This window comes from Protopterus annectens, chromosome 12.part0 (assembly GCF_019279795.1).
Source record: "Protopterus annectens isolate FY-2018-M chromosome 12.part0, PAN1.0, whole genome shotgun sequence".
In the NCBI taxonomy this organism is placed as follows: domain Eukaryota; kingdom Metazoa; phylum Chordata; order Ceratodontiformes; family Protopteridae; genus Protopterus; species Protopterus annectens.
Window position 1 is genome coordinate 843,208,003 of NC_056746.1, and position 23,364 is coordinate 843,231,366.

Consider the following 23,364-nt stretch of genomic DNA (forward strand, 5'->3'; position numbering starts at 1 on the left):
GCAAGAAGGGTTTCGGAACTACAGGCCCTAATGGCAATACCACCCTTTATTATTTTCCACAGAGACAGGGTTTCATTAAGGACCAACCCTACCTTTATGCCAAAGGTGGTATCTAGGGTTTCTCTAAATCAAGCCATTCATCTGCCTGCCTTCTTCCCCAGTCCTGAGAATAAGGGGGAAAGGCTTTTACATACCTTGGACATTCATAGACAACTTCGATACTACCTGGACAGAACCAAGGCCAGTAGGAAGACTGAACAGCTTTTTGTAGCTTACGCCCCTGCAGTCCAAGGAAAAGCAATTTCAAAACAGACTATTTCTAAATGGATTGGACATTGCATCAGATTCTGTTATTCCTTTCATGGAAAGACTGTTCCAGCCTATGTCAGGCCACATTCCACCAGAGCTACAGCCACCTCGACAGCATTTTTAAGAGGGGTGCCTACAAAGGACATTCTAGAAGCTGCTACATGGAGCTCCGTGCATACATTCTCAAAACACTACAATCTCCCCCTATATTCCAGATCCAGAGCAGGCTTTGCTTCGGCAGTCCTGCAGGGTTTGATTGCCACACCATCTCTTTCCTAGAGCATACCTCCTCCCCCAGCTAAGCTATGGTATTCTACCCACATGTTATGACTGCAGTTGCATTCTTGAAGGACATAGTACAGTTTTGTACCTACCATAAATGTAGATGTCCGAGAGACATGCAACTGCAGTCGGGTTTTCCCTCCCTCCATACCCCTCTATGCTTAGGGTCCACTCCTATCCCCCTCTCTCTCTCTTAGCTGGGGATATCTGTTATGGTGTATTTGTTTTATTGCTCATGTATTTGTTTGGAATCCTGTTTTTGTCTTCCAGTTTGATTACAGCCTTCCTTGGAGGGCATCTGGCATCTGGGGCAAGAAACACTGAAGAAAATGGCGTCGGCTGATGCTTATATACTCCAGCCGCTCTGACGGAGAGAAATGCAACATCAGCCGACGTCGGACCCAGACTTTGGAATCCGGCCGACCGAGGGCTGCCTGAGGCAGGACAACCCACATGTTATGACTGCAGTTGCATGTCTCTTGGACATCTACATTTATGGTAGGTACAAAACTGTACTTTTCCCACCCTGCCTTCCCCCTGGCGCTTGCCTGATTCCTGATTAGCCACTCCATAGTTGCTGGTTCCCAGTGGCATCCAGGTCTGAGGTAGGTGCATCCTGATGTCTGCTTTATACCCGACATCCATTTATTGCTATTCACATTTTATTCACTGCCTATTTTTCATCAAGTTGTTGGTTGATATCAACACCTTGCAAGGTCTTTGTTCCCATTTCTGAATGAGTGACTCTTGGTCTAATCATCCAGTGACTCCCTGGAAATGTTCTTGCAGTGGGAGCTTCTTTGGCTGAATTCCAGTTTGGTGTAGTCACTATAAATTGGAAGATATCTTCTGAGTCCTGCTCATAATACAATATTTATAGATACAGGTCTGGACACTCCAGTTTTGGGCACTCCTGTATTGAAGGGGAACCAGTAGGTCATGGTTATGTGTTGCTGGCTGAGACCTCATAACAAGGTTCATGTTTTACCTCAGCTACGTGTTTTGTGCTTGAAAGCTGCTGTAGTATTCATGGTGTCAGTTAAATGCCTGAGGATGTAGGTGCTGCAGTTGGCTGAGATTTGATAGTGTTCACCTCTTCCTCATGGATCTTTTTCTGGATTCAAATTCCTGTTGACAAGCACTGGAATGGTGTACCAAGCCCATAAAGTCCTCCTTGAGGCCATCCTTTCTACAACCAATTTTATTGATACTGATGGTAGAATGATTTAATGGTGCTTGGACGTCACCTAAACTCCTAAATGTTGCAAGGAGTGTGGTCCCCCCTAGAAAAGGAAGCCTCAAATCAGTATTTGGCGCTAATAGTAGTCTTCTTGGCCTTGAAGACCATGAAGATGAAGGCATGTTCAGTATCCTCTCATCCATTCAGGCAGCTGATCTGTCTTGTGCACCTGAACGAACATGGGGCAATGCACATGGTTCCCCCTCCCCAGTCATGTAGGTGGCACAATTATGGCAGTTGGCCATAGGCAGAGGATATCTCTGTGTCATTATGTCACATTTCCAGAGAAGTGAATAAGCTGGCAGACTCTGTAGCCATTCTTTAAATCCTGTCCTAGACCTGCAGATTCAGAGGTCATGGATGGTGCAAGTTTTGTGGCAGAGAGGCACTTTAGAGATTGACTTACTCACCGCTAAGAAGAACATGGTCCCTTCTCTCTCTTTGCTTGTTGAAACAGCTTACAATGGATGAACTCTCCATCTGGTAATAAATGGGATTCCTTTACATCTTCCTGCTGAGCCTGCTACTATCACTTATCATTGCAACATTCAGAGAAGAAAGACAACATTTCTTCCTTCTCACCCCTTGATGGCTGAAAAGAGTGCATTTTCAAGCATTCAGATTCCTGACAATTCAGCAAACTGTCTCAGTCCAAACAAAAGATGCCCCCCTGAGAGGTGATATCTCTCTTCATCTGAGAGCCTGGCTCCTGCTGTGCCGACTCCATCCTCTCACCATGTTTGCCAGCAGGGATCTCAAAAGTTATTGAGGCTGCTTGCAAGCCTTCCACACAGTATGCCTGCCTTTCCAAGTGTAAACAGTTTTCATCTTGATCAGAACAGTATCATGTGCTTCACCTATTAATCAATTTTCATGTCATCCTGACCTGTCTCCAGTACCGGTGTTATTTGTGCTTCATTTCTGGAGTCTGGATCTGTGCGCCAGCTGTTTCTGTGATACATGACTTTGTAGAGGGCAAGAATCTGAGAAACCACTAACCATAAGCACTTCCTTAAATTAATGCTGCTTCTGATTCTCTCCTTCTTTGCTTTGAAAAACTGCTTTCCTCACTGGAACGTGAACTTTGATCAACAGGTTTGCCTGTCTGCTTTCAACTGTTTCTCATAAAAATGTTCCTGTCTGCCATCACCTCTGCATTACTATCTCAGAGTTTTTGGTCCTTATGTTTATGGAAGCAAATCTGAGGTTTCACAAGGGACTGGTTTCTGTTAACATACAGATCCAAGAAGATAGTTTTTGAGTTGTCCCAGAACCAATGCCTTTATATCTTGGTTTTTCTAATGAGAATGGAAACCAGGGGTGGAAAATCCACTGGCTGTTGAGACAGCCACATGAGGTTAAGAACGTGGGCCAGCTACTGATCTTCACTCCAGGGATGGAAAGGATCATAGGTGCCAAACGCACCTTTTCCAAGTGAATTGTTCACTGGATTGCCTTTTGGCACCCTACAGTGAACTGCCTGCAGGTGAGTGTTGCAGTCAAAGCCCACTCTATGAAAGGAGTAGCTGTTCCGGTGCCCCTTTCAGTAAAGTCCTTGTTGTGGCCATTTGCACTGTAGCCTCTTGGTCTTCACTGCACCGGTTCATTAAGCATTACTCTCTGAGTGTCTGGCTTTTTATGGTTCTCTGCTTCTTTTCACATTAGTGATTAGTTCTTGGGATTCTGCCCAATCAAGACCCATAAAGCGGGGCCCTTGATGGTATATGCAACACATACATTCTAACCATATTTGTTGATCCATGACAACAGGGTACATCCTCCCTCAGTCCTCTTGTTTGTTATCTGGTCCATCTAGCCTTTGCTGTTGGAGACCCCCCCCCCTGTAAAGTAGTTATATAGAAGTATGTAACTGTATAAAGTTCATTAGCACTGCAGGTGGCAGATCTTGACTAACATTCTTAATTTGCCAGATCATATGATCCAATGTATGGAGTTTTTTTTTTTCAGTCCTGGTTGGTGGAATTCAAAAACTCAACTCTGTAGCTGTCAACATGTTTTTTTTTTTTAGATCAGCTAATATGGTAAGAAGTGATCTGTTATTTTTAGTTCTTACTTTTTGTCAGGTAAGATTCTGTTTGTTGATTTTGCCAAGTATATATGTCATCAGCATATTGAATGGAACAGGGAAGGGTTTGTAAGTGGTGACTGCTACTAGAGGTACAGTAAAGAATTGTCATCTTTCATGGAATTTCTTGTGGTACCTTCTGTACCAGAGATCTTGCACTCCTCTCATATAGTATAGCTGATAATGTTTTCATGCAGTGTCGTGCTGCTTCGTAATGCTTCGTAATGCAGTGGTCAGCTCATAATTATGTAGATATGTCTGAAGTTATTCAATTTGAGGAATTACTTGCAGTATTGACAATACTCTGTGATTTTAGAGGTTTGTCTTCACTGCCTTTCTTTCTTGAACTTTTGAAATGATTTGCTATCCAGTTACTGTCCAGTATGTATGCTTTTGAAGGGGGGTTTAGACCACTGAATGCCTAGAGGCCATCTTATTAATGTTGCTTGTTCTGATTGCATCTTTGTCTAACTTCCTAGAATAATTTAAGTATGTAAATCATAGCTGAGCTGCCAGAATTGTTTTGTAGGATATGTTTAGTGCCCAATTGCTCTGTTTTCTTATCTGTAGTGGGGCTCATGGTTGCTGTGGATTTGCTACTACATCGTGATGGACCTGGACCTTCACATTTCATGACTTTCTTTGTCTATGTTTATATTTATTGCAGAAAGCTTGCACTGAAGTACCACCCAGACAAGAACCCAGATAATCCAGAGGCTTCTGAGAAATTTAAAGAAATCAATAGTGCACATGCGATTCTGACTGATGCCACAAAACGAAATATATATGACAAATATGGATCACTGGGTCTTTATGTTGCAGAACAGTTTGGTGAAGAAAATGTCAACACATACTTTGTATTGTCAAGCTGGTGGGCAAAGGTAGGGAAAAAAATTCTCCCCGTCAAAGTAGCATTTCTGTTTCTGCTGTTCAAATTAAAGCACGAGGCTAATGTCTGATTTACTTAAATCATAAGTTGATTAGAAAATACTTGCCACATTGTTACTACAAAAATGCATTTGCATCTCATTAAGGAATTATTTCTTTCAGGAATTCCTACACATCCCATGTACTATGCAGGCACTCCTGCTGTGATGGACAAAAAAGACCCATGTCTCTTGTGGCTGTACTCTTTTTTTGGGAGGGAGAGGTTCAACATTAACACTTGCATTGAACGTCCACAGGAAAGAAGAAAGGATGTGGAACATCAGTGTTTGAACCTAACCCTCTTTTGCATGTTAATTTGCAGTGTAGTAATAAATATAGCGTGCCATGGATTACCTTAGTATACTGTACAAACGTACCTGGGTTTCATCATTTCTAGCTTCTTCTGTGTATGATTCATTTAGTTTCATTTTTATTTGTTATCCTGGAAAGGTGCATAAGTACTGATGGTCATTTACTAAATGGTCAAATAGTAATACTGGCTTTTGCATTAAGTGCAAAGAAATAAGCAATACTTCACAACGCTAAAACCATTTAATAGACAACAAAGCTTTTGGATACAAATCCTTCATCAGTGTTACAAAGTTTAAAATGAACAAACAACTTTTATACAGTTCATATAAAATCACATGACACAACCCACCCTGTCAAGAATAGTTACATATCAATCAAAGTTCAGATATGACTTCTCATATCTATATATGTATACATAATATATACACATCAATAAATGCATATTATAAAGTAATTCTTACTATTTAATATTCTGATGTTTTTGTTTCAAAATAGGCTTTATGGTAACATGTTTAATCAAATCAGGGTACACATCAGCCTGCATGCGTGTAATCCACTCATACTCCTTAATTTCTAACCTATTGTTAATGTCCCCATGTCTAATATTAGGATGCAGGACCTCTACAGCCTTCAATAAAAAGTTATGAGCTTCATCATTCTCTTGTACATGTTTAGCTAGTGCATTCGTCACAACCTCTCTGCGTATATCAGACTTCTGTGTTCTAGGATTCTATCCCTTAATCTCCTACTAGATTTTCCTATATAGAACCCTGAGCAATGTCGACACTTCGCTAAACAAACAATCAGAGGAGTGTTGCATGTAGCACTACATTTGAATACAAACTTCTTTTGGCTATGAGAAGTCGTATCTGAACTTTGGTATGTAACTATTCTTGATGTGGGTTGTGTCATGTGATTTTATTTGAACTGTATATAAGTTGTTCCTTCATCAGTGTTACAAAGTTTAAAATGAACAATTTGTATCTGAAAGCTTTGTTGTCTATTAAATGGTTTTAGTGTTGTGAAGTGTTGCTTATTTCTTTACTATTTTTGTTGTTTGCTTACTTCACTTCACCACATTTTTTACTTTTTATCCTATTATGCTTTAAGTGACCATGAATGTTAATAAAATGGCACAATATATAGTATAATACAGTTTAATGAGCAAACCAAATTCAGCAGTATTTTTTTTCAACTGTGCATCGATCTTTTCCTCAAACAATCCATTCTTCTCCTGCTTTATTTCTGGGTGCACAATCCAATGGGGAATGCATCCTCCATTACTTTCATGTGGCTCATTTTCTCAGGACACTTGAGGTTAAAAAGCTGGATTAGTTGCATCCTTTGCCGCGTGAGAAGGGAGGTTGTGGCTGCTAGTCAAACCCTGCCCAAACAGATTGCTAACTGCATTGTGTTTTATGACTAGTCTGTTTAATTATTTGCAAATGTTATTAAGATTCTTTATACCAGGGCTGACCACCTCTGTTGCTAGATTGGATAAATGGTCTTTGATATATGCTTACTAAGCACTACCATTTAGATATCCATTCCAGGGCATTCTTTTGACACATCTCCTTCATGGTTCTGCCTTCTGACACCTTGATGAGGTGACATGTATTCCTCCTGCCTTTCTTCCTTTTTTTAGGGGTTTGTGGGTGGTGTTTTTGGATTCTACGTGCGTATCAACCAAAACAAAGCGGGAGATCTTCAAATGCACTCTCTGCAGTGAGTTCATTTTGTCATCTTCCACTTTACACCTCTCTTCCTGCAGCAGCTGCACAACTTAGATGAACACCAGTTCTAAACCCATAAGTGGGGTGAGTTTATGTAAAGGAGAAAATCATACCGCAGGTAAAGGCTGGTGATCTAGCTCCTGTAGAGAATGACAGAAATAGAATATAGGCATGCAGGAAGTGAGGGATGTGATAGGATGTGAAATAGGGTACTGATAAAAGTGAAGGAAGAGAATTTGATGAAGATCATAGGAAGTTACTTGGCTAAGGTCATTTCAAGCATAGCCCTTTCATCCCAATGTAATACCAATGATACTCTAGCCAATACCCAGGATTGTGTTTAGTAATGACTGCCCATGTCCAGGAGTATTGTGGGTGCTAGCCCTGGTAAGAATTTACAATAGCCCATCCACTCATCCACGTTCCTTTTGAACAGTGTCATAGAGATGCTCTGCTTCACACGAATTGGCAGTCTGTTCCAAAGATGTGGCAGTCACTGAGGGACAAATCTGTCCCTCCAGCATGTCCTATTCAAGTCGCAGGCCATATTTAAGTCCCTGGAATAGGTGGCTCTAGTCCCACTTGATTTATGGATGTGCCGCAAGTTCTTTAGGTTTAGGTCGGAGATTGCTCTAAGAAGTCTATACAGTACTAAGTATATTGACAGGGACTTTAGTTCATCTGTGTAAGGCATATGCTGGAGTCCCTTGATCTTTGTGGTTTCCTCCAATTGCTGCAGGTGCTTTGTATGGTACATGCCAAAAGAGGCATTATACTCAATTATGGGCCTGATTAGTGACATGTATAGATGGGTTATAACCCCTTTGATCTAGAGGCAGTGCCTTTGCTAATCAAGTGTTCTATGTAGAAAGCCTCCTTTACTACAGTAGACACATGGTGGTCAAAGTTAAGGTCACAATCTACTTGTGATCCCAGATCCCTTACCACTTCGTAGGTACATAGGGTATTGTTGTTTGGTGTGAAGGGACATTGTTTTTACTGAAGGTAATGATGATGCATTTTTTTGCTTTTAGTTTGAGACCATGATTAAGACACCAGTCGTTAGTCTGCTAAAGACCCTCCTGAAGTATACTGATATAATTTGGGGATTCAGTAATTGCCCCCAGTTTGCAGTCGCCCACAAACATGGTCAGCCACAGCCCCTTAGTTTTGACCTGAATTTCTGAAGTGTATACTAAACAGTAGGGGGCCCAGCAATGACTCTCTTGGCACCCTGCTGGTGACAAGTCTGCTGGTTGATGTGGAGTCATCCACTTGTGCGACTGGTCTGTGAGCCAACTGGCAACCCATCTTACAACAAAGGGATTTACTTTCAGTTTGCTAAGTTTATCGGTAATGCCTGAGTGTCAAAGACATTGGCCTAGACAAGGTATGTTGTGTGCATAGATTTGCCCTTGTCAGTGGCCCTGATCACATTTTCAAAGAAATCCACCAGGTTTAACAGGCAGGATCTGCCCTTGATGAAGCAGAATTGGGTCGGATCCTGGGTTTGGGGGTCGCCTATGTCTTTATTTTTGAGGTCCATGATAATACATTCCATGGTCTTACAGATGAGGCTGGTCAGACTTATGGATATACAATTTCCTGGGTCTGTTGCTAGGCCACCTTTGTGGAGGGAAGTAACTGTTGCTGTTCTCCATTCTGCAGAAATGTAGCCTGTGGTTAAGCTGTGATTGAATAGGGTACTTAATGGTGATGCTAGTTCATGTTTTAGTTTCTTTAGAAGACAACCTGGGATGCTCTCTGGCCCCATAGAGGCTGTATTTTTGTCTTGGACAAAGCTTTACTGACTTGTTCTTTGGATATGTAGGGTGGGATGGAAGTTGGGAGCAAGTATTGTGGTAAGTTTGGAGGGAATAAGGAAGTGAAATTTTCACCAGGTTTAGTATCTCTGTGCAATACTGTTAGTCACTAGTGTAGCACATGAGTGGGTCCTACCTTTTAGGCTGTGTATGCAGTTAAAGGCTTTATGGTTATCCCTAGCTGTGATTGCTGAGTTTTTCTCAAAGTTACCCGTAGAGAATTTGACATGTTTTCTTGTTTTCCTGTTGAGGCTGAGGAGGGTGCTTTTCCATTGCTGGGCCTTCGTTTTCTTGGACAGCAACTTTTTGTGATTGTTGTAAAGTTTGTTGATGCCGGATGTCCACTAGGATGGCTTGTTTTTACTTGGGGCTTTTCGCTCTTTCATCTCCAGCACAAATAAGAAGGCTTGGGGTTTTGTTTAGATGTTTTAATACATAGAAACACATCAGGATGGATAGCAGCATCTTTAAATATGAACAAACTAACAAACAGAGCTTATATGTCCACATCTCAACAGCTAACAACAAAATGGCAGTCAGGCTTGCACATGGTCAGTATTTATACTCCAGTGCAAGCGCTTGGATAGCTTCTTAAAGGTATATACACACATATTGATCTACATCATCTCTCTTAAAAATATTGCCCTTTATGCAAAACAATGGCAGAGATCGGTATGCATTACTATGTACATCAGAAACAAAATACAATGTTCATGTCTAAGTTGCTTCATATCTATTGCAAGGTTTAAGATTCGACCATATCTCGTAGCATAACAGTTGGGACTAAAATTAACAGGGACAGTCTGTGGTGCACAACTCACATCAGGAATGTCTTGATTTGTCATAGTAACCGGAATGTCCTCTGGACATTCCCCTGGAATTGGAACACTGGACAACATACTCTGAGATAGAGTCCCTCTCACAGGGTATTTGCTGCAGTATAGGCTCAGATACCGGCAGTAAATACCTCTGATTCTGCCTTAAGATCCCTTCTTCAGTTTTCACAATGTAAAATCTCTATTCTGGACAAATATTCTTTGCAACACCATTCTGATCCTAACCTGTGAACGTTTGTATCTTTACCACGTCTTCTTTTCGTAATGGATTGAGCGGTCTGCTGGTTGGACTTTTGGAATAGACGTTTCCTCAACAGATTATGTTTTACTGATCTGCTGTTCTTGAGACATGGAACCAACAATTGACTACTAAGTGGTAATGTGGTTCTGGTTTGTCATGACAGAAGTCTTTGAGCAGGTGAACCAATATGTTTATCATGAGGAATTTTTCTGAGATTCAAGAAAACATCACTATTATCTCGTTTTGACTTCTCAAGTAACTGTTTTGCACTTTGCACTGCGCGTTCTGCCAAACCTTTTGACTGCAGGTACTGTAGACTACTTGTGACATGAGTAAAGTCCCTTTCTTCTGCAAATCTCTTGAACTGTTGGCTTGTAAACTGCATGCCATTGTCTGAAATAACTTTGTGTGGACTTACATAGCAAGATGACGTTTCATCTTGGTAATGACTGTAATGGATGCTAGGTTAGGAAGTAGGTGAATCTTGAACCAATTGGAGGTAAGAGTCTACTAACAAAAATAATGTTGATCATTCCACTCGAAGATGTCTGTGTCTACTGTTGATCAAGGCAGTTCCGGAATCTGGTTAAGATTAAGTTTTTCTTTCTGTTGATGAGGCTTTGTATTGCATACTGAACAAGAAGAACGTGCTCTCTCAATGTCTTGTGACACAGAAGGCCAAAATACTCCCTCTCACTTCTTTTGGTAGATTCATTTCCTGGGTGACCATGATGCAAGATAGTAATGTACTCTGGTTGCAAGGACTTTAGAACAATTACTTTCAGACCTTTCATAATGATACCTTTGTCAGACAAAATCTCATCTCTGTATGGAAAATAAGGTTGCAGTTCTTGAGGTAAGCTCGATTCCTTTGACAGACATCCTTGATTGATAAAGTGGTTGAGCCCCTGTAAATCTGGATCTGTGGTTGTGTGATCTCTCAGCTCATCAAAACATGTGGACAAAAAATTATGCACTTCCATGACTTCAAAATCATCCAGTGAGTGAGAACCTTGACTGTCATTCTGTTCAGTGGTATTTCTGGGTGATCTGGATAACGTATCAGCAAAATAAATAAGTTTGCCTTTCTTGTAGACAGGATTGAAATTATACTTTTGCAATCTCAGCATTATGCTTTGCAGTCTGGCTGGGCCTGAATGCGTTGGTTTTCTCAAGATAGGGACTAATAGTTTGTGGTCTGTTTCAGTCTGGATAGGTGAACCATAAACATAATCATGGAACTTCGAACATGCAAACACAATTGCCAAAAGCTCTTTCTCAATCTGGGCGTACTGCTGTTCAGTGTGGGTAAGAGTTCTCGATGCATAGGCAACAGGTTGATCCTCTTGTAGAATAACTGCACCAAGTCCAATTTTCAAAGCATCACAGGAAAGTGTAACTGGTTTGTGAACATCATAGTATCTGAGCATTGGCGGACTAGCAATTCTCTTTTTCAGGACATCAGATGCTCTTTGGATGTTGCTCTAACCAGGACCAGGATACGTCTTTGTGTCAGCTCTCTGAGTGGTGCTGATAGTTAGCTCAAGTCTGGAATAAACTTGCCTAGGTAGTTGACCATGCCAAGAAAATGTTGCACGGCTTGAACATTGTCTGGAGCTGGCATCTCAAAAATTGCTAATTGCTGTGAAGGTTCCAGTCATAGGGCTGTACTCGTAAATAAATGATCAACATAAGGAACTTCTTGTAGCCTGAATTTGTATTTATGTGGGCTGAGCTTAAGATTAAGTTGATGTGCCCTTTCTAGAACTGTTCTGAGGTTTCTGTCATACTCTGCTTCATCATAACCTCCTATTAATATGTTGTCTACTATGATAGCACAAAGATACCCCAAAAAAAATGCTCAGTTGCATGTTGAAATACTTCACCTGGAGAGTTTATCCCAAATAGCATGAAGAAATAATATATACCAACCTCAAAATAAACCAAAACAAAACCATCAACATAATTGGATGCTACTTCTCACCTGACCAAAACGTCCCTCCACTAGAAAACCTCCTCAGCTGGTCTACCCACCATCTCCCCCAAAAAACTATAATTTTAGGTGATTTCAATATTGACTGGCAATCCCGTTCTGGCAACAATCCAACCCATCATATAAACATTCATGGCTTCACCCAACTAGTCCAGTCGCCAGCCAGGATAAATAAAAACTCCAGCAAGCACACTACCCTGGATTGAATACTAGTCAGTAAGAGCCCCCAGTCATATATAACAGCCTGCTTCTCAGATAGCCTCAGTGATCACTCCCCAACATTCCTACTCAAAAAATACCTTTACCAAGCTAAACCTGTCATCTACCATCAAATACGTAAAAAAACTAAACTTTAACCCACTCACATTCATCTCATCCCTCAAAGAATGTAACTGGCATCCCCTAAAGTACCTCAGTCTTGATGGCGCAATTTAATTTTTTAATACTACCTTCCTGAGCATCCTTAATTACCATGCCCCCATAAGACTTTCCAGAATGAAAGCACAACCCTCCCCATGGCTACAGAAAACCACTAAGCCAGAAATGAAAAACAGGGATAAAGCCTGGGAGCACTGGCACAAACCAAAACCCCCTCAACTAGATAGAAATTCCTAGAACTACGCAATAGAGTTAAAAAGCTAATAAAACAGGACAAATTCCAATACTACCAGTCTGCCCTAGACTCCTCCCAACATAGCCCCAAACAATTCTGGTCCTCCATAAACTCCATCCTCCACCCTGGTAAAGTCAGTACCCCTCCTCCTAACATCCCTCACTCCTCCAAAAATATTGCTACCTCATTCAACACACACTTCACACAAACCATACTATCACTAGCTAAACAACACAACCCCACTCCCCTCCAACCCACACCTTCAACTAGTAATCTCCCCACTGCCTTCTCTTTTTTTCCTGTACCTACCTCCAACATAAAAAACTCTTAACTAAACTTAAGCCCACCAAATTAGCAGCAGACAACCTCCCATGTAAATACCTACAAATCGCAGCGGATGCTCTGGCCTACCCAGTATCCTTCTTGATTAACCGATCTCTGTCAGAAAGTTATGTTCCCACAGTGTGGAAAGTATCACATATAACTCCCCTCCACAGAACTAACCAGTTACCGCCCCATAGCTATTCTCTCTCCACTCTCCAAAATACTAGAGAGATGCATACATTCTCAGGTCTCAGACTGCTTCCTTACTAACAACCTCCTTTTCAATACTCAGCATGGTTTCCGACCAAACCATAGCATCACCACTGCTTTACTCTCCCCTAATAACACTATCCTTCAGCATAAAAATAATGTCTCTCTCTCTCTCTCTCCTCTGCTACATTCCTAGACCTATCTAGCATTTGACATGGTCCCACACAAACAACTCATCTCTGTCCTCAATAATCTATCCTTCTCTCAATCAGTCACTACTGGTTTCAGAGTTACCTGTCTGACCACCAACAATTCGTTGTACGGCTAATTACATATCTCCCCAACTACCTGTCTCCATAGGGGTTCCCCAAGGATCCATCCTTGGACCCCTACTCTTCTCTGTTTTCACCAATAATCTAGCCTCTGCCACCAAACATGGCACACACATACAATATGCAGATGACTCAACCATCATCTGCTCAGCCCAGTCCCTACCCAAACTGCAAAAAGTCACACAGGAAGCCTTTTCCTCTGTTGAAACTTGGTTATCCAATGCCCAGTTAATACTCAACCCAAACAAAACTAAACTACTCATCTTCCAACCCACCAAACATACTCTAAACAACTCTCACTTTAACATCACAGCAAAAGACAACACCACTATATAACCAACCGAACACACCAAATTGCTAGGAGTGGAAATAGACAAACTAAAATTTGACATTCACATATCCATGACCATAAAAAGTCCACAAAAAAATAGGAGCGTTATACAGAAATAAGCAACTTCTCACCAAAGCAGCAAAGATTTCGGTAGCAAATTCCCACCTTATCTCCACCCTACTTTATGCCTCTTCAATATATACCAACCTAAGGCAATGCGATCTGAACAAGCTAGAGACTTGCTACAACAAAATCACCAAATTCGCCACAGGGGCATCCTACCGTAGTCACCACTGTCTCTCACTTGCTGAACTGAGCTGGCTTGAACTCCCTCACCTCCTTCAGTGGTATCAACTATCACTCGCCCACAAACTAGTAAACCATCCACTAAATGTCCCATCCCTCCAGAATCTACTCCAACCCTATCGCACCGCCAGACCACTAAGATCCAGCAACAAAAATCACTTGCAGATCACTAAAGCCAATATCTCTGCTGGTGAAGCACTATTCTCTTCCGTCACAGCCAAATTATGGAACCTCCCTCCCACCCACAATTACCTCCGTACCATCATGCACCCATGCACCCACCTAAAAACATGCAGGCTATGCCCTTGCAACTCCCACTATAATATCACCCACCCCATCCAACCACTATCTTTCTTTCCACCCCACTAACTACCTTGATTATAGCAAGCTCAGATGCTCATAAGCCTAGTACTTATTATACAGCAGGAACTTCTTATTGTAACATTTGTTAATGTCTGTTATGTACTTCACAGATAAAGATTCTAGTTGTCTACTGATGTACTATGTTCTTCATGTGTAAATATGCTTGTAATTAATTGCTATGTTAAATTGTTAATCGCTATGTAATCCAATGTAACTACTGTCTGTTTATTTTAACTGTGGAGCTTTTCTTCCTGGGCCTCCGCTGAAAATGGACCTACGTCCAGTCAGACACTCCCGGTCAACAAATGTAGATAAATAAATAAATAAATAAAATAAACAAATAAATAAATAATTCTCAAAAATCTGTACCTGCCAAAGAGTACTGAAAATAGTGAGCACTGAGGACTTTTTATCAAGCTGAATTTGCTAAAATTAACTCTTTGCATCTAAGACAGAATAAATAGTGGCATTTGCCATCAAGGCTGTGACTTCTTCGACTGTGCACCTTGGATGATGAATTCTTTTTAGCCCTTTGTTAAAATCTTGTGTATTAATACATATTCTGATGTCATCTGAGCTTTTCTTGTGAACTACTACCATGAAAGACACCAATTCTGTTGGAGTTTCCACCGGACAGATTACACCTTGTCGCACCATTTTATCTAACTCTGCTTTGACTCTGTCTTGCATGGTTATTGGAACTTTATTTGCTGGTCTGATAACTGGACTGACCTCTGGGTCTAACTTCATAGAGTACACAACTGGAAGTTTGCCTAGTTTGTCTTCAAAAAGATCTGCATAGGTAGAAAAAATGTGCTGGGCAAAATTAGAGTAGTGGACTTTGAAGCTAACATGGTGGACTTCCTTATTAAACAAATGTAGTCCCAACTTCAAAGTGTCTCTGAGCCCTAATAATGACTGGACGTGCCTCTTGACCACACAAAATAATAAGTCATAGCTCCTTCTAGCAGAGTAGCATGAAAGCACTACTGAACCTTCGGTTTGAATTTCTTCACCTACATAGGCAACAAATTTTGCACACCTTGCCACATCAAGCCTTTCACCTTTACACACACTCGCAAATGTTACTGCAGACATAACATTGCACTTGGAACATGTATCAACTTTGAGCTCTAAGGGTTTGCCATTTATCCGAACAGTGCAAAATACTTCATTCCTAGCCTTTAAATCTACTGCACTGACCATTTCGTGAAGCACTGACACACCATCAATCTAAAGAGTAGAACTGCCACAGTTTCTGATCAACTTGCTTCTTAAAATGTTCCCTTTTAATAAAAGAATGTGGGCCTTTAGATTTACAAAATCTTTTGAAATTATTCTATGTATTGCATTTGTGACACTGTTGACCAAAAGCTGAACATTTTTCCCTTTTAGATTCATGGCTTCCACCACAGTTATGACAGATGGCAATGAAACTAGGTTGGGCCCCATGCTTTGCGTGTGCTGTCTCACACTTATGCTTCACTGAGAAGTGCTGTATAGTGTCAACATGAGCCTTACCACTGTGTTTTCTAGAGCTGCTGTAATGTGTAAGCATATTTGTGTGCTGTTCCATAAGCTTGTATATCTGACAAATCTCAATGGCCTTATTCGAAGTTAAATCACTGTCACGAAGCAAAATCTTTCTCACAGCATCATCTTTTATATCACATGCAAGTCTGTCCTTTATCCAACTCATCCCTTAAGTCACCATATCTACACCTTTTAGCTTTATTTCTCAGGTCGGTTATATATGCTGCAAAGGTTTCACCAGGCTTTTGATCCCTTGTGTAAGTGCCTTTCCATTGTAACATTTGCCTGGAGGTTACACATTCCTCTAAATTTACATTTTAAGCACTCTGGGTCCTATTTTGACTTGGCCTGTATAGTAATATGATGGTTTTCCCCCTCCCCATCATAAATAGCAGGTGCATACACTAATTAGTGCTCCCTTTCAATGGCTTCTGACCCGGCTGAATTAAGTAGAATAAATGCCTTTGTATGGTCATCTTTCTCAGAAAATGTAGCCTGTATGAAAATGTACTCTTGCTCAAACACTCTCCAGTTCTCAGCAATATTACTGTCAAACACAAATGCATTGGATTTTCAAAATCCATCTGCCATGCCCACAAAGTATATAAAAACACACTGAAAATATGTCTCTTTGTAATTATGTACAAACTGTTCTGTGAGTTTTTAAGAAAAATGCACAATAAATTCTATGAAATGCTGTGCTTTGTGAAATATGTTCTGTAATGACTGTACTCTGCGAAATATGCCTTGTAATGGCTGTACTTTTATGAAATAGCTTTACTGTAACACTGCACAAACATGCAAACACTTTATACACTTCTGAAAACTTGGATATCTTTGCTTAATACGAAAAATACATATGCTTTGCGAAAATGCGGTCATTTCCCTTTATTTTATTCGTTTTATGCAATTTGGACTTTTTCAAACATTTTCCATAGTAATTTGAATATTTTTGTCAATAATACATAGTTGTTTATGAGAATATTGTTTAGAACGTTCTGTATGCCCCATTTCATATTATACAAATAAGAAATAGTGCTGAGCAAGATTTAATATTTAAATTAGTTTTTGACCTGTTTTGCAAAGTTGTAGCCCATTTATGATGATTCACTCCTGTGTATTCCTCCAACCATAGCCAAGTGCCTCTAATCATGCCGTCTTAAACTTCATGCCCTTTTAACATGCCACTTCTGGCACCATGTCACTCATTCATCTCTTAACAGAAATAATAATAAAGCTTGGGGGTTCGTTTACATGCGTTAATACATGAACACATCAGGATGGATAGCAACATCTTTAAATACGAACAAACTAACAGACAGATGCATACATACATGTTCACATCTCAACAGCATAATGGCAGTCAGGCTCGTAGATGCTCAGTGTTTATACTGTAGTGCAAGCCCTTGGATAGCTTCTTAAAGGCATATACACACTCATTGATCTACAGGGTTATGGCTTTTTGTCATTTTAGTAAGAACCAGATCTAGTATGTTTGTTCCTCTTGTTGGGGTTTGAACAATTTGTTCCTGGGCATTTGATTTAACAAAGACAATGAACTTTTGTGCTAGTGAGTTAGGGCTAGAGTAGGTTTCCCAGTTGATGATGGGATAATTGAAATCCCTCATGACCAGAGTATTTGGCAGTATTTGGATGGACTCCAGTTTGGTCAAGTAGGCTTCATGCTTCATGATTCATGGAGGGGGATCTATAACTAGCTATGACTTGAATGGGAGTCTTACCCACAGGAATCTGAACTTGGAGTAACTCCATGAAGTTGTCTGGTCTAACTAGTTGGGAGACAAATTTATCTTTGGTTCTCACACATTTGTTTTGTGGTCTGATGGTGATGAAGGCATTATAACCTTGCAAGGCCCAGGGTACTCTTTGAGGCCTTGAACCAGGTTTCTGTGACTGCACAGACATCTATATCCTCCGGTGATAGGAGTGCTCCCAGGGTGTGCAGTTTTTGATTTAGGCTCCTAGCATTTAGCAGCATGACCCTTATTTTGTTATGATTGGTAGTTTTCACATCAGCAATTTTGTTTTCCAGACCTTGCCTAAAAAAGGAACTACAGGGGATGCAAGAACCTTTGCCAGCAGCAGAAAGCCTACTGGTGCCAGGTGCAAACCATCACTGACAAAGCAGGGAGGTTTGTTCATGCCAGGATGACAGAAAACTGGATCCTCTTTTAGTGATACCAAAAGCTGAGACAGTTATTGAAATTGGTAATTTTTGTTGATATTGTGGCATTATTCTAGGTGAGGGTAGTATTCTGCTCAAGGTTAGGGACATACCTACCTGCAACACATACTCTGAGAGCTCAGTCATGTCTCTCTTCATATAGTCCAGTGAGGTATGTCTCTTGTCATTCACTCCAACTTGAGCTATGACAGCGTCATATTTGTTACAGAGAGACCCGAGTGCATGTGTGATCTTAGGAACCTTAGTTCTGGACAGACAGCTGACCGTGACATTCTCCTCATCTGACCTGGTATTTGGGACATCCGAGTGTCTCACTATAGAGTCTCCAATGACAAGAACATTTTGTTTGAGTGTTACTCCTTGAGGGGCTTGGTAGGTGAGACACTGGTGTTGCTGTGTGTCTTGGGTGCTGTGGGAACTGTGTTAAGTGTAGCAGTCTTGTATTTTGGAGGTCTCTGATGTTTCAGTAAGTTTTTTGAGAGAACCTCAATGTATGTTAATCTGTGTGTTGGATGAGTACTGTGTGTATGAGTAACGGTACTATGTGCATGAGTAGTGGGGCTTGACAAATTTTACCGTTTTGAGTGCTAGAGAGCAGGGATTCAAGATTCTTAGTGTAGATACAGCCCTCGCACTCTGTACTAGAGTGAGTTATTAGTAGGAGATTGTCAGTGTATATGAGGCAGTTGCTACACTGCCTGAGGAGACCCCAAGTCAAGAAGGCTGGAGAAATAGGGGTAATCCAACTGTTTATAATGCAAGGTTTGAAGAACTGTTATCACAAATGGGGGTGCTTCAGGACTGATCTAGGAGGTGCTCTGTAGATGGGTATTTCTGAAGGAGTTTTTGGCTGGTGGTTTAATAGGCCACAGCTCACTAGCAATACTTAAAATGGAAATGTGCTAAGGATGAGAACTGCACTAATGTACTACAGCTATATCTAAGGGAAAACTTGTCAAAATTATCTTTCTGGCTATGGCACACAATTGCACGGCAGTGCGTGGTGCTGCTCGATGAGCAACCAAAAGAAACCCACTTAAACATGGGTTTTAAATACTAGAAGCTAAAAACTTAAACTTTAAAAAATCTCAAAAGAACCAATGAGGATACTTCTAGCCCTAGACCAATTACCCTTCATCAGACAGGTTTCAATCAATGCACTTCTCTCACAAGGGTGCCGAACAACTGCCCCTTCCAATCAAAGATGGCTTGGAAAATATGCTCAGAATGCAACAGTTACTACAAACAGACACAGATGCAACAGTCCTATTCCTGGACTATACTGCAGTTACTTGCTACACTAAATTAGGTGGGAAACACTAAAAAATATTTTTAACAGCAGAAAAGCAGTGAGACACTAAATAATGTTTTAAACCTCAAATAGATAATTTGTTTGGGTGGGAAAATAAAACAAACAAAACAGATGCTTTGCAAACAGTGAAAAGTAACAATTACTATGCAATCAGTGAAAATTGCAAAAAAGCTTTGCAAACAGTGAAAACAGCAACAAAATATGATTTAACAGGCACAGTAAGGCAGACAAATGCAATGCAAACAGTGCAGTTTAGTTTACAGTATAAAATACACTATTAAATGAGCAGAACACAATAAAAAGTGCAGTAAATAGTATAACCAGGCAAAAAAACAGGCAACTTATATTTTTTGGGAAGCTCGGAAGCCTCTAGTTGACTGGTATCTCAGCTCAGAGCTGTGGCTGGTAGCCCTCTTCAGTTCAGCTTGGCTCAAAGAGGAGAACAGAGAGATTCAAGAGGGGATAGTAAGAGGCAATCCTGGATAGCTGGCCAAAAATATTAACTGCAGAGAAAGGAAATGGTAGCATGTATAAAGAGTACACAGCTGAATATGCAAAGGGAGACACTAGAAGATGCTGTTGAAGTGCAAGGAGTGTAGATGAAAAAAGGGGAGTTGTAGGTGGTATAGGAAGGGGTTTCATCTGGCAAGGATATCAGAAACTGTCAGATATGAAGGTAGAATGGAATTTGTTACAGCTTAGGGTACAGAGTAGGGGAGAGAGACAGGTAAATCATTAGGGAGTGCTAGTTTTATAAAGATGGAGTGAGATAAGACTTCCCCATCTTCATTCGCGTCCTTACATCAATCAGTTTCTCTCCCCCCAACTCTCTATCTAAATATACCATAACCATGTTTTTTCTCCCACTTCATATTGCAGTTCATGTTTATATTAGACTAAATTACCTTTAATTTCTCTAAAGTAGCTAAAATTTCTCTAAATATTAAATCATTGTCATGTAAGTTGTATCTACTCTTACCAGTGCTTTCACATTACAGTTTAGACAATTACACCAAATTAAACTTAGATTTTTTAAATGTTTTTGTATTGTGTTGTTTTCGAAGATTGTAAAATTATTGTTCTTAAAATATTTTTGTATTACTTTGGAGTTTTTCTCTATGGGCATCTGCTGAAAATGGGCACCTACCAAGTCGGACTTCTGTGGTAATCAAATGTAAACAAATAAATGCATAAAAATAAGAGGTAACAAATTAAAGAAGGGTATAGGAAGGAGGACTATGAGAATGAGCTCACTTATGAGGATAGAGGAGACAAAGGAGAGATCCTGGCAGATAGATGCTGTCTACAGACCACTGGATGCTTTCACATAGGATAAGAGCCTGAAGGAGAAAGTAAAAGTCTGGGCATATAGGAAAGTGGTAATAAGACTGGGAAAGAGAAACCAATTAGTATTGAATTGGGTCTTAATGGCGTATAGTGCAGACAGGTAAGATGTGGTAGTGGCATTATTAGACTTGGTCAGAATGTCCGTGAAAATACTGCTAGATGTAGCATTAATTACATCAGAAGATGTTAAAGCTCAGATGTCAAGACACTCATTAAAAAGTAGTGACTTTACTACAGTGCATTTCAAATTATTAGGGGGAATAACTCTGTGTACCAAAACTAAAGCAAACTGCAGAAAACTGGAAGGAAATCAACTCAAGAAGATTGTTAACCATAGTATATGGATAGCAGCGAGATTAACGGGGTGCAGTGAAAGTCAAGAAAGCAATTGCAGAGGTGGAATAGTGGTTGAATGATGGAATAAAAAGGGAATACATATCAGGAAGGAAATGGATAGGGACAGAACCAGTCCTGTTTTAATTTGGTTCCCTGTTAATTCAAGTCCAGCAAAAGCCGGAGTAAAAACTGAGCTGAAGGACTGTAAAAATGCATATTATGCCAGAATTATGAAAATAGAGAGAGACTGGGAGGAGTGAACATCTGTATGGGTTAATGACTTACAAGTTTATATTGTGTGTGTAATCTGATGAGGCATCTTTAACGTGCCCTGTGAGGACTCTCAGCTGGTTTGCTACCATCTTACCACATACAGGTTGATTTTTAAAGCATTTAGCTTTTGTGTTACGCCAGGCTGGAGAGTGTTGTCAGAGTTTTTATCCACGTTAACAGAAGAGTGTACCAAAGTTAACATAGCTGATTCTTTGATCGAGTCTCCTCTTCTTAATTTCTGGCAGCAAACCTGATAGAATTATAAGCAGAATAGCTGCCTGCTGTCAGATATCACTGATGTTTCAGAAGAGTGGAAAAGTGTAGTAAAACGAACTCGGTCTGCTAAATGAAGCCAATGTCATTTTTTTTTCTTTGAGCTGAATTGTTTAATTTCTCAGAATGCCCCTGATTTTGCCTAATAAGTTTAGGTCTGTTTGTCATAAAATGTGTAATTTTTGGTACATTTCTGAAGATTGCAGTCAAGAAATACCAGATGTTTGTTTCAGATTTCCTGTCATTTGGAAAATGCATGCAAACAAAAATATTGTTCATAGGTAGGTACTAGGCTATCGGCCCTAGGGCCTATACAAGCCCAGCCAAAAAGGCACCCTGGCTTTTGCCACCCAAGAAAATTATTTTCCTGTGCCACTGTCAAGCAGAGCCACAGAAGTGATCCCGGGGGTGAATTTCCTATTTCCCATCCCGTCATCAAGATTTTACATACCAAAAGGGGCGTTGTACTCTATAATGGGTCTAATGAGTGATGAGTAGAGAGGGGAACAATGACCTCTTTTTTTCTAGATGACAAACCTTTTGTGATGAGGTGTGCCACGTAGAAGGATTTCCTGACTACTGTGGCGATGTGATTATCAAATGAGAGATTACTGTCCACCTGTGTCCCAAGGTCTCTTATCACACTTTCGGTGTTAAGTATACTATCACCTATGTTGTAATTCATGGTTACAGAGTTTTTACCAAAAGGGATGACAATGCACTTTTTGGCATTGAGCTTGAGGCCATGGCTTTGACACCAGGCATCTGTCTCAGTGAGACCATTTTTTAGGATGTCCACAGCATTAGGACTTTCTATTATGGCTCCTAGTTTGCAGTCATCTGCGAACTTCGTTAGTCAAAGACCTTGTCTGGTAACTTGTACTTCAGAGAAGTAGATACCAAACAGGAGAGTACCCAGGACTGAACCCTGTGGTACTCCACTTGTCACTGGTCTGAAGTCTGATTTGGAGTCTGCTACTTTCGCAGTTTGGGTTCTGTCAGTGAGCCATTTGGCAACCCATCTTGTGACATAGGGATTTATACCTAGTTTAGTGAGTTGATCTATAATTCCAGAGTGGGGGATGGTGTCAAAAGCCTTGGCAAGATCTAGATAGGCTGTGTGAACCACCTTACCCTTGTCTACGGCTTTGGTGACTACTTCAAAGAAGTCTAAGAACTAGGTGGGGTCCAGAGTTTGAAGATTACCAATGTCTTTGTTTATAAGTTCCATGATGAAACGTTCCATGGCCTTGCAGACCAGGCTCGTCAGACTAATGGGGTGGTAGTTCCTGGGGTCCGTGGTGGCTCCCCCCTTGTGGAGTGGGATAACCATCGCTGTGCGCCATTCAGCGGGCACAAAGCCTGAGGTGATGAACATGGTACTTAGGTGGGGTGCCAGTTCATTCTGTAGTTCGTGTAGAGCGCAGCCTGGGATATTGTCTGGTCCCGTGGATGCTGTGTTCTTGGCTTTGGAGAGTGTTTTTTTTTAACCTGTGTAGCCGTGATTACAGGAACGTTGCATTCTGCCGGTATATAGATGGGCCATTTAGGGGGTGAGAGGGGGGTAAACTTAACACTGAACCTATCTGCCAGGATGTTGGCAATATCAGTTGGGTCTGTATATTTAGTGCCATTGTGCTGTAACTCAGAGCAGATCTGAGTGTTGCCATTAAGATTCTTGACTTAGCTATAGAATGCTTTGTGGTTGTCTTTAGAATCAGTGGCAATTTTGTTTTCGTAACTAGCTTTGGAGGATTTTATCAGGGATCACAGCTTCTTACTGAGGCTGACCAGGGAGCTCCTCTACTCATGGGATTTTACTC

General features: G+C 40.7%; 1 protein-coding gene across 1 annotated transcript in view; it reads left to right on the forward strand.

Moving 5' to 3' along the window:
- Positions 1-23,364, forward strand: part of DNAJC5 (DnaJ heat shock protein family (Hsp40) member C5) — a 1,154,993-nt gene that overhangs the window by 869,184 nt on the left and 262,445 nt on the right. The window contains exon 4 of the mRNA XM_044089884.1: positions 4,585-4,798. Coding sequence (XP_043945819.1) covers positions 4,585-4,798 — 214 coding nt within the window. The remainder of the gene's footprint in view (positions 1-4,584; positions 4,799-23,364) is intronic.